Below are 12584 nucleotides of genomic sequence, written 5' to 3'. Positions count from 1 at the left end.
TGTACTGTCCATTGATTTTTGCCATAACTTAATGACTGTGTTGAAGTATGGGGCAACATATGAGTAACTTCATTTATTTTACAAAATGTCAGTGAGAATTATTCATAATGTACATCCACAGGAACACACTGTTATTTACTCAGGGCTGTGAAAACTTAAGGATTTAATAGCATTTCAGAGTCTATTAGTTGTGTACAAAGAAAAATAAAAAATCACAACATTTCCAAAGATTGTTTGTCTAAAAATTCTGAGGACATGCTACATCGAAGAACATTTCATTTTAGGCATCCGTTTGCACTAACTACCTTAAAATATGTGTCTGTGCAGACATCTTTAGATTTAAGAAAATGCATACAAAATAATAATCAGACAGTATGAAGATGTTACGTAATGTGTTTTGCTTCTGGTAGATTTTTGTGATGACTGCTTGTTTTTTTCTGTTACTCTCAAAGTTTAAGTAACTGCCAGCTGTGACGACAAACAAGCTCATCTTGAATAAGGTGCAGGTAAAATCAAAGTTTTTCCTCCCTGCTCCTTTCCATCATGGTGTAAAAAGTGTTGTATGAATGATGTACCATGAGTGGAACAAATGCATTATATTAATGTTTACCCAATGAAACAGTTCACAAAAATAAGTCCAGCACACCTAACATTAGATGCAAAATAAACGACCGATTTACAAAAAAATCTCAAATTATCTTTGCAGGCCAGACTCATCTGCTCGAAAATTAAAAAAAAGTAATCAAGTCCAAAGACAGAGGTCCATATGTGGTTGTGATGTAACTCAATAAGTAACAAATGACACAGAGAGAGAGGAACTCAATTCATCTTCGCCTAAGGCCATAACAAGGCAGAATATTAAGGCCGAATGAAATAGATAAAAAAGTATCAGGGTGAGCATTGACGTGTGTGGCCTTTACATTGATAAGGGGTAATGTATTAATTTTTGTCTCAGGCCAATCGGGTAAAGAGGCTGAAATAACAACTTGAAGGATAAGATTTTCTGAATCTAAGACAGCAAATATTTCATCACGCTGAAAAACCCTCCAGTTATTCTCAATTCTAATGAAGCAGAGCTGCACAAAAAGATACGTGGACCTCTTGATGAACCTAACAAGTACACAGTCTCTACAGATTGCTGAAGGAAAAAATATTTGATTGAATATTTAAAACATATTCAATGGTTATACTCTAGTTGCCTGCATAGTGAACCCGGAAAGGTTGAGTACCTCAAAGTTTTATGATAGAAATGTATACTATGGGTACATAAAAAAACTGCCGGATGCTAACTTTCATTGGTTGGGCAATGTTAATAATTAGCATTAGAAGCGTTAATTAAAATGAATGGCATTATAACATACGTATAGAATAGTAAATAGTCTAGGCAGGTTTTGACAATTTTGGAGTGGTTTTTAGGGTTATTGAGGTTTCTGAATCCATTTCTGACATTTGCACGATAAAAAATTGCAGTTTTAACCAGAAAGTGGCAATATTTGTACTCTTGGTTGGCTAAGTCTGACTACCATGAGTAGTGTTGCAATCATTGGAGATAGACAGCACAAGGTGAAAATTATTAAATCTACTGTGGACAATTATTTTTGGAATAAATAGGCAATCTGTCCAATTCAAAGGATCCATAGTCCCCTGAATCCTCCAAATCGACCGAAAATGTATAGAAATCCGCCCACAGAGAGTACAAATATTGGCCATTTTTGATCCTGAAAAAGTCAGAAATGGACTCGGCATCCTCATAACCCCCAAAACCACTCCAACATTTTCCAAGCCATTTTTAAACTATTGTCCATGCAACTTATGCTTATTGTGCAAATTGCCCAACATATGCAAGTTAGCATCTGGCAGTTTCTATGTGCTGGGGACCAATACTATACATTTCTATCATAAAACGTTGGTGTACTCAACACAACCGGGTTCACAATAGGACTATGAGCTGGCAGCTAGACTACTACCCTGTGTGTGTCGGGGGGGATTGTTACATGTTGGCCACGGGTCACTCGCTCTGCTGTTTGGCTTGTCGTTGGTGGACTAGCTTCCTCAGGTGCTGGCTGATGGCAGATGGCTTCTTGTAGATCATTCGCCGGTCTGCTCCTTTTATGTGAATGTGATTGGCTGATGGGTAAGACTCCTCCAGAAACTTCTTTTGAAGCCTGGCTACCATCTGGTGCAGGAAAAAGATTTATTATGGATTTTACTACAGTATTGTCCAGTAGAAGAGTTACTAATGCATCCTGGAGTTGTTCTCTCACCTGGTTCAGATGTTCTGGTATTTCCTGGTCAAAAGAATCCCCAGTGATCACACTCACTGCTGTCCTGCTGGAGAGGGGCTTAAACTTGGTGATGTCCCTTTTGAAAACAACAAACAAAACATTTCAATTTCATGGTTCGTTTTCACTTCCACATTAAATATGCAAATTGTAAAGCTGTTCGGAAAGTAATGACAAAGACTGTTAGTGTACCTGACTTGAGCTGCACTTTCATTTAAAAAGTAATGCTCATCCACAGCACTGCTCTGGTGGGCAGGGTTGCTCATTAGGTATTTCTATAAGACAGAGAGAAAGAAAATAAACTAGTCAAAACACTTTTTTATTATTTCTTTGAGAGAGAGAAAACTAAAAAGCTATGTAATACATATATAAAGTTCCAATGTGTGTCACATTATAACACATACACAAATTAACCATTTCATGCTCTCATACGTTTAACAAAAACAGCACTATGACAAACTTTATACTACATCATTCGGTTATATCAAAAAGTCTGGGATATCAGGCAAATATTTCAGGAAGTGAAATAAATATGTATCCCTCTCTTTAACACTACAAGAAAGAATATGAAATTGGTGGAGGTCTGCGCTCTCCGAGTACCATTTCATTTTTTTACATATAACATTTATTTTGGGGTCACATTTGATCACTTTCTACCCAAGGTTCCCTTAAAAGAAATCAAAAACCAGACAAAGATGCCATTTAAACAGTTGTGTCTTTGTATTCTGAGAAAGCTGTATAGTTTGTGTCTACATATACAGTACATAAGCAGTTTATAAAACACAGTACCTTTTTTAGTATATATAACAAAGTAAGAAGTTAGAACATTGTGCAGCAGTGTTGAGAAAATATGTCGTATGAAGCTAAATCAATAGTAATAGTAAAAAAAGTCTGCATAATTCTTCACAATTCCAAGACTAAGCATTCATTGACAGACTTCACATTGTTTCAAGTTGAGATGCAAAAAAGTGAATCCGGTGAAATATGCAAGTCGTGAGATATGTCTACAAAATGATACATGAATACGAACAGCTTTACCTCATTCAGAACAGCCCTAACATATCATGTATATAAAAAAACAAAAGGTCTCATATTGTAACCCTTCTATAAGCACAGGTGGAGCCCTCTACCATAGAGTCCAATAGATGCAGGTTATGCATTGTAACACTAGTTCTGTAAGTAGAGGAATCTCTACTGGAGCCTTTGGTAGAAGGCTCCGCCGGGGTGCGTTAGAGCTGCACTTTCAGTATGACCATACACTGACTGAATCTATGCAAAAAGATGCCGTTACTTTTTAGTTGAAACGTAATTTGCATGTCCCAAGATGTGTTTTGAAAAGACATGAAAGCCTAAACAACACTGCAGTCTGTGTCTTGCTCCAGACAGAATACTGATACAACATTGTAGACCCCAGGAAATGCCCAATTCAGCGAAAATCCCCTTTACCTGCATCTATCTCTACCTGCATGTGATGAGACCGGATATACTGTATCTTGGTGCTGTTAACACGGAAGCAAACAATTCCTCTCCAGATCAGTTAGGCAGTGGTTACAGAACACGCCCTTGAGAAATGGACTGCATGCTCTATTGAGTCTGGCTTGTGAGTGTCTTATAACCTTCACTAGCCTGTCTACTAAACCTTCCTCTGTCCTTGGAGGATTTGCACACAATGGCATCCTTATCTCCCTGGCAACAACTATAATACTTGAAAAGCTGAAATGGGTCCCTCATCACTACTGCCATCAAAATGGTGGGTGGCGGGAAGCGGAGAACAAGGCGTCTTAACGTGTGCTCGCATTCTTCCTGAGCATCGTACAGAGCTGCAGCTACAAGAAAATGCTGAACAGATGTTAGAGGTGTCACAAGTTCTCCAAACAATAAAAAAAAAGGATTTGAAGTAGGACAGTATGGTTAAATGCAATAAAAAGCTACTAAATGAGATGTCCTGCAATAATCTCTTCTTATCTATGTGCATCATGTATGTTTACCCCTGCTGTAATAACGTTCCACTCCCCACAGAGCATTATTCCATGTTACCAAAGATATTGGTTGTTGTTCATCACCAGAATCTATTACTACTCCTTTCTGCCTGAGATATTTTCCATAGCAAGTCAAAAACGACTACAGGTCTTCCTGACAGGCAGACGTCAACACTGTGTCTTTAAAACAGCTTTACAGCAGATCTGAGTGTGGAATAAAAACATGCATGTAGTTTGTATTAAAATACTCTTCCTCACAGGCTGTGTGAAATGTCAAGAACAGAGTTTACATTACACCAGGCTTCAGAAAATACAGAGCCACTGCAGCCGCGTCATGTCAGCTAGAGGGACCGGGATCAATTTTCATTTATTTGAAAATGACGTGTGGCGTCATATCATGCCTGATTCACGGAGACAAATGCCTCTGCAATCATCATGCACCCGGATCTCTGCTGAGGAGGACACTGGATTGTTCTAACACTAGCACCATCCTGTGGTGGGATCGGAAAGATTCTAGGAGTCCATTTAGCCTTCATCTAGAAGGAAAAATAAAAATATTTGCCTTCATATTCTTAGTAAAGTGTCTGAGCAGAGGGACGAAACCAAAGTATTGTCTTCAAAGTTTATAAACATCCTTTGAGTGTCCCCGTGTGTGTGTGTGTGTGTGTGTGTGTGTGTGTGTGTGTGTGTGTGTGTGTGTGTGTGTGTGTGTGTGTGTGTGTGTGTGTGTGTGTGTGTGTGTGTGTGTGTGTGTGTGTGTGTGCATTAGCCTGACCTGGCGCTGGATGACCTCCTCTGAGACGTTCTCTCCGGTAACCGCCGGTTCCATCACCCCCAGAATAATCAGCAGGCGGCTCAGCCCTGTAGCTGCTGAGAACTGCCGGACCTGGAGAGAGGGCACCAGCTTACCCCACCTGAACAAACGCACACATTCACAATACAAAACTTTAGCAGGAGAAAAACTCAAGTGTAACAGTTTGAACATAATGATTTTTAAGGCTTTATTCATGGGTTTTGGGCCACTTGAGGCAACAGAAAAACTATGTATAGCGCTTTAGCCAACGTGATTAAGCTTGTTTAAAAATCTAGTAGACATGGAGTTACTATAGATGAGTTATTCAGAGCTATTTCACTGACTACTGCAATCTCTAAATTTCACAAATCATTTAATCAATTGTTAATAGAAAATATACTTATAATTGCAGTTTTTAAATGAAACCATGAACACCAGAGAAAAGGGCATTCGTCATTAGGAAATATAACTTTATTTCTATGGCTCGAATGAATTGCAGGATCTGCACCACAACCATATTTCAGAGCCGTTTGAGGACAGTAGGAAAACTGATCCTATGATCCAACTGCCAACCAGAATCCATCCCAATACCAAGTTGTAAGGGTTCCACACAGGAGGTTACTTCAATAAAAAGGTATGTGAGCTTTTTTTATCAACAATAAAGTGTTTGTATTGAAATAAAGGGCATTTTGATCTTTCTACTTTTCCATTGATTTCAAATGTTTAATTGTGTCCTTTTCTTCATTTCTTTCTCAGACCAATACAAGATCATAAATGTAAATGTTGGTGCTTAGTATGTAACATTAGTTCGTTATATTTGGTATTAATTCATTATTGTTAGAAAAAGTAGTTATTGTAATTCTCTTTCAGACTGTAGGTTTGCCAATACTCTTTGTACTTGAATCTCCAAATGTAAGATTTTTGATTCTCAGCCACATAAAGTGTAAAATGTCCCTCCAACAACAAGTGTGATTTTGTGATCACAGCAACAGTGACTCAAGCAAACTTTCAAAGACAATTCCTCCAGCCTTTTCCAACCGAGAACCTCAAAGTTTCTCTCGAAAACATTTGCCTGGCGAATGAGAAATATTCTTTTTTTTGGCAGATGAGAGAAGAAGAGCTGTGGGATTTTGTAACTCAGGAGGCCCAATCGGTCTCGGCTCACTGGTGCTCTGAATTGGCTGGTCTCAGCCTGTGGAGCCCAATCAATAGTGGCGTGCGCCGGCTGCCGCCATGGCCGCACCGCGCAGCCTGCCCCTGAACGCAGCCAACACACTGCAGATCAGCCCCCCCCCGGGAACAGTGTCCTCTTCTTCCTGCTGATCTGGCCCACACACAGCTCTGTGCCCCTGTGGACTATCACTCTACAATATATCATATTATAAACTAAGTATATTGTTGTTGGGGAAATACTCCATGTATTCTTCCAATATCAGAGTACACATGATAACAAAGGTATCCCAACTGTAGCTGTGAACATGACAGGATGTCTGATTACCTAGAAGAGCATCAGGACTGTTGTAGGCACATGATAGCTATGTGATTAACATGATGATTCAGCCTGTATGGAGATAGACATATGACAAGCATGCTCATTTCTGACGTGGAGCTAATCTGAAGTAAACATTGAATACTGCTTTCTATTCCTCCATCTTGTGACTGTGTGACTCCCTCTCTTGGATATCAGCATGTGAAGGACACTGTTCAGGAACTAGTTGATGCTCTGTATGTGATGACTACTTTCATTCTTGCAAGGATAATAAATACATGTATCCTGTTTTGAAACTCAAGCTGGTGACGAGTGATATTTTTCTAACAATTGTTAGAACAATTGTTATACCTGAGAAATGACTGATGATAAAATATCAATATGCTACAGCAATGCAATTATTTTGTTAATTATTTTACCAATTATTGCGGGATCCAAACTAATGATCACAGTGAGGTTGACAGCTGTTGAACGGATCGTTGTAAAATCTGGTAAATTCGTTCATGTAGTTTCATTTCATTTGGAGATTGATTTTATTGTTGGCGTATATTTGATCGTGGCAGTGTATATACAGGCAGGAAATGTGGTTATGCGCCTCAACAATATAGGCTACCGGAGAGTCTCCTAAAAAGGGGGAAAATACAAAGACTCCAGAATTCCAGACTTTTTGAAATGTTGACTTTATTTGCCTTGTTAGCTTAGTAAGCTTACAGTGCATGCCCTATAATTTCAAATTGGGTTTGGAACCTTTGTTGCGTGTCATATAAGTCTTCTTCCTCTCCCCAATTTCTACACTGTCTGATATTAAATAAAGGCAAAAAGAAACCACGAAAAAAGTATTAGAATAATAAGATGTACAAAGAGAACATTGCATTTAAAAAAAGCATGAAATAGTAAGCATTATATGTCTAATAATAGCTTCCTGCAGTAACTGTCACATAAATTAGTGCTCAATACCCAGTGTTTAAGGAGGAATCTGTTAGATATGGCAAGCAAGTCTATGTGTATGATTGTGTATTTAGGGGGGTGGGTGAAAAAGCAATACTTGTTTAAAAAAAGGGGAAGTAATTAAGAAAATTAATAATTGTATATTTAAAGTGTCAGCTATTGCAGTATCGGAGGTCTTGACAGAGCTTAAAGCTTCCTATTTTAAGGGGGAGGAATGTGGAATTGTGTGGAATGTTTCCAGGGTGAAGATATGTCCATGTGTGTATGTATGTAAATTGATATTAATGAACTGGGACTAAGATCTGTGAAATTAATCTAAAATCTCATGTCACAGCACAAGCCAGTACTTGATTCAACAACAGGCAGACTTCAGCGCTTCTTCACCTTCATTATTTTCCTCATATCAAACATCATAAAAATGTTTATTTCAGTTGGAAAAAATAAACCATTGAACCTGTTAATGATGTAACATGTGACCTAATGAACTGCAAATCTAAGTATCAGAGTCTGCTCCGACAAAGCATGTCAGCGGTGAATGGTCAGATAATCTGATACACACAATGCTTGTTCCACTGCTACACACAGAAGTGAGAAGATAACACATTCAGTCCCCACATGTCAAGAATAAATAGATGCAGAACGAGGGAAAGAAATAACTTGGCTGTTCTCATTTTCAGTCTTCAGCAGACAGAGAAAACTTTTCAAATCAGACCTCTGGAGAATGACATTTTGACATTTTCATCTTCCCTGCCACACTTTCCCCCCCGAAGTCATTCTGGTACCACAATTTAGTCCTGACTCTACGACCCGGCTCTTAAGGGACTTCTCAGTCTCTGCACATTTTCCACCTGTCACCTCTTTTCCTACCCCTTGATTCCAAAAATAAAAAAGGTAGAAGAAAAGAAAAACCTCTTTCCCTATCAGCCCCCTGGTTTCGAATCTGGTCAAATCATCCCTGGGTCTGGCATTGAACATTATTTCAAGGATTCTCCAGCCACCTGTCCTATTCCCTCCTCTTTTTCCCATTTTTAATTCTGCCCCGGAGTGAGGATTATGCGAAGCAAGGCATGCGTGTCAAAGGGAAATTTAGTGGGTAAAGACAGCCAAGATTGGCGGGATGAATTAAACAGATAACGGGAGGAGACGAAGTGGGGGAACCATGTAGAGCAAAACGCCTCACCGATGTTGGTCATTTCAGAGGGGCTCTTTTTTTTTTCTCCCCACAGGAGCGAGGAGGCAATATCTAAATTAATAAAGTGATGAAATGAGTTTGTGCCGTGGACTTTCTGCTGTTTGACTTTCCCATCTGGATTAGTGCAGGCTGAATGGACGCTCTGTTACTTTTGTTACAACTGCGCAATTCACTGTCGGAATTTGGCCCTGTAGTGATAAGGCTCCCCCCCTCCTCCTCCTCCTCCTCATTACCATCTAATTTCATATGCAGGGCCTCTGTTACCTGAGAGCCTGCTCACACACAAAACACCAACTATTACACGAGCTACTGCCAACTATTACAATGAACAGAGAACATTTAAACACGGACTATTACATGAGGCTCAACTAACTATTACGCTGAAGGAACTTTTTTTTTAAAACAGCAAAGACTTAGACACTATTAGAGGGCATGTGGACGTGCCCTCATCCGGGGTGCATGATGAGGTCTCTAACGGTCTTACAGGAAGGACAATTTGGACATATTTGGAAGAATTCTATCATCGCCAAAATCCTTATTGTAGCTGAATTACCTACAACAGTACCCTTAGGCACAGTCAGTGTATGGAGAGCATGCTTGGAGTACTTTGAGTGATTATATTATACATGGTAATTATTGTGTCAGTTTGGTGCTAGTGTATTAGTTTCCTAGTAATCTGCATTATAGATTTACATAAAGGACTACACAGGAAATAGTTCTCAGCCTTGCATGTGTTATGTCTTCAGTGAAACAGGAACTATCAATTCTTAAGAAGTAACTTGTAACTATGCTAGTAACAACAAAGCCTTGAAACAGAGCCACTCATCAGCATGTTGTGTGGCTCGCATCATTCATTTAGTTAAAGTAGTTGCCTGTTTAATATATATGCTATTGAAGTAATAATGATGTTGTATGTTGAATCACTTTCCATTGTCAAATGAGACTATGGTCTACTGATAATTGCAATGTTTGAATGTGGAAGTATTATTGACTGCCTGTTGCAACAGCTCCTGTTTTAACGTTGTATTAAGTTTGATTATCCAACGGTTCCTACTCTTGAAATGACAATCTTCTAACTAGCGAAGCAATGATTGTTTCCCTGTGGTTTAGTCACAAAGGTTTCAAGGTTTACAGCAAGCACTTTAGTGGAGCTGATTTGTTTTAGAAACAACAGGACCAGGCTATATTTCTTCAGGCATAAATGGCATTATTGCTCAATGAGAGATGGCTTTGAAGGAGCTAGCAGAACAGATGCTAGTCTGGATATGAGGTTATGACTCTATTGGGCCTTTTCCAACATAGAAATGTAGAGACCTGCTGTTTGCAGTGTCATTATTGGCAGACAACTATGACAAGAGTTTGACTTCTATAGATTCTTCATTTGTTGTTCTTCTTAACATTTACATGTGATTACTTTTGAACATCAGTATTGCAACAGAGGAGCATTTCCATCTGGACTTCATGAAATCGACAACCAATTAACATGAGCCATAAACCTACAGTATAACTCATACCACAGTTACTGCATGAAGGATCATGCTCCTGTGTTGTGCAGTAGCATGCACAACACCATAGGTACCATACTGTACAGTACAAGCACTTACTTCATATGCATTACCAATCATGTTTAAGAGAGCTATGATTGTGTGTAGGAGAACTTTCCAAGGCAGAAGGCCAAATGCCATCTGGAAACCTGGCTATGTTTAAAACAAGATGTTCATAGACGCTAATTGGACAGTAAACAATTAGCAGCAGACTGAACAAGGAAGTGAACAATGCATCACTCTTTAAACCATGTGTCACTTGCACTTGTTTGTATATTATAACTACTTTACAGACCGTTTTTATTTTTAGGTTTGCTTTTTTGACTCTTTTTCTACTCCCTCCAGTTTCCTCAAAGGGATTATTAAATTTGTATCATACGTTATGCCTTCAAGGGGCAGAACATAATCTCTTTCAGTGTAGGGGAAGCAAAAGCATACACTGCGCTCTCTTGATACAGTTCAAGCATTCTGGTTCATTCTGTTTACTATATACAATATGCTAGTTCTGCTTTTATACTGTCGATGCTTAAGGACAGTTGATACAGCTTTTTAAACAACCTTAAATATTGTGCATTCAATTTTCATATATGACATCATCTGTCTTAAAGAGGCCCTATTGTGTTCTTTTGGTTTTCCCTTTCCTGCAGTGTGTTATATTATTGTGCATGTAAATGGTCTACAAAAGGCTAAAATCCCAGTGTAATATAACGTAAAGTAATAATGTAAGTTAATATAACATGTTATGTTTCTTTCCCACACACTCCTCCCCTGCGTGAAACGCCACCAATGGACTCCTTTGTTTACTTTTGTCAGAGTGACATAACTATGTAACACTTGTGCTTCTATTGGCTAGCACTCCAACACATGTGATAAACTGAGGGGCGGGACATATCTAAGCAGTTTACCAATAACAACAGAGCCGGCCAGCTAACCAATCAGAGCAGACTGGGCTCTGGTTTCAGACAGAGGGTGAAAAGAGGTGGGTTAGGGTTAGTATGAGAAAAATACAGAGCTTTTTGAACATTGAAGCGTGGAGACATGACACAGTAGAGGCAAAAGCTATGAATATGAACCTGAAAAGGAGCATAACATGTCCTCATTCTAATTATTGCACATTATATTTCCGTGGCTATATAGCTAACCTGATAATCAGTCTTAATTGCCACTTTGTTCCCATTAAATCATTCACCATTGGGATTGCAGAACACCTCATCTAATGATTCTAATATATCTAAGATGTGGAAATGCATGAGCTATTTGACTTAACTTAGTCATACTGTATAATTGCAACTTCGGGTGATAGAAAACTGCCCAAACCCCAGCAACTGAAATATAAACCCCCAGCTCTTAGATGTAAAACCTAGCATGAGCACAAGGTGTCACTCTCGCACTACAGCTGGCGTGGGGCTCTTCCCAGAATCCCCTGCTCTCAGCCTCCCTGCTGCACCAATGGGATAGGTTACACTGGGGTAAACACACAGGGAGCGCAGCAGCCTTGATTCATTAGTGGAGCATAACAGCAATAGTTACGCTTACAGTGGTTCGAATTACAATTAATTGGCATTCCTGCCTCATCTGGGAGTCTCTGGAAGAGGGTGGGGGGGGGGACAGCTGAGTCAGGAGAGGACTGAGGGGGGAGGCCCACGCACTGGAAGCCATTACAGAAGCACACTGAAGCATAATTAATCACACACTGCTGGAGCCTTCTGTGGGGAACCTATAGTGTTTACTGTGTATATATATATATATATATATCGTATATAGTTTGGTATAGAAACGTTATTTTAAATACAAGTAAATACATATCTTGTGCTCCACACAACCTCTTTTTAAGCTCTCTACTTTAAATATAGTATTTGTCATATTGTATTATATTTGACTGTACTCAGTTTCTCACATAATTATATTTTGTGTACATATTGTCTTTATTTTAAATGTTTTAGAATAGTTTTCAAATCGTTTTTTTTTTTTAAATAGCTTTTACAAAAGTACAATTTTGCTAAATATTTGTCTTTCTGTGTCTTTGTATGCACCATGTATGCCAAAGCTAATTCCTTGTATGTGTACACCTACTTGGTAATAAAGCAACGTTGCTTTGGATTAAAAAAAACGTCAGCTAAATGTAATGTAACTTTTTTCCTTCATTTCTATTTCTCCATCTCTACTTCTTTCCCTCCATCCTCCCTCCCTCCACCCATCGTCCCGCTGCCCAGTGATTGCTGCCAATCTCAGCCGAGGATTCCTGGAAGGGCTTAGAGCGGGGCCGTGCTCCAGTGGGTTATTGAACGCAGCTCATGGAGAAAGCGAATGGGCTCTGGCTGTTTACCAATGAAGGGAGAAAAGAGGGAGATAGATAG

The 12584-nt window shown here is 39.1% G+C and overlaps 1 protein-coding gene across 1 annotated transcript in view; it reads right to left on the bottom strand.

Moving 5' to 3' along the window:
• Positions 1-146: 146 nt before the first annotated feature.
• Positions 147-12584, bottom strand: part of si:dkey-122a22.2 — a 29568-nt gene continuing 17130 nt past the window's right edge. The window contains exons 8-11 of the mRNA XM_034228891.1: positions 5037-5175; positions 2475-2557; positions 2265-2361; positions 147-2176 (exon numbers count right to left, since the gene is read on the bottom strand). Coding sequence (XP_034084782.1) covers positions 2009-2176; positions 2265-2361; positions 2475-2557; positions 5037-5175 — 487 coding nt within the window. The 3' untranslated portion in view covers positions 147-2008. The remainder of the gene's footprint in view (positions 2177-2264; positions 2362-2474; positions 2558-5036; positions 5176-12584) is intronic.

The sequence above is a fragment of the Gymnodraco acuticeps genome, unplaced genomic scaffold, assembly GCF_902827175.1.
Source record: "Gymnodraco acuticeps unplaced genomic scaffold, fGymAcu1.1, whole genome shotgun sequence".
Taxonomy (NCBI): Eukaryota; Metazoa; Chordata; class Actinopteri; order Perciformes; family Bathydraconidae; genus Gymnodraco; species Gymnodraco acuticeps.
The sequence above is the reverse complement of the archived record's forward strand: the minus strand, read 5'-3'. Positions and strand labels throughout refer to the sequence as shown.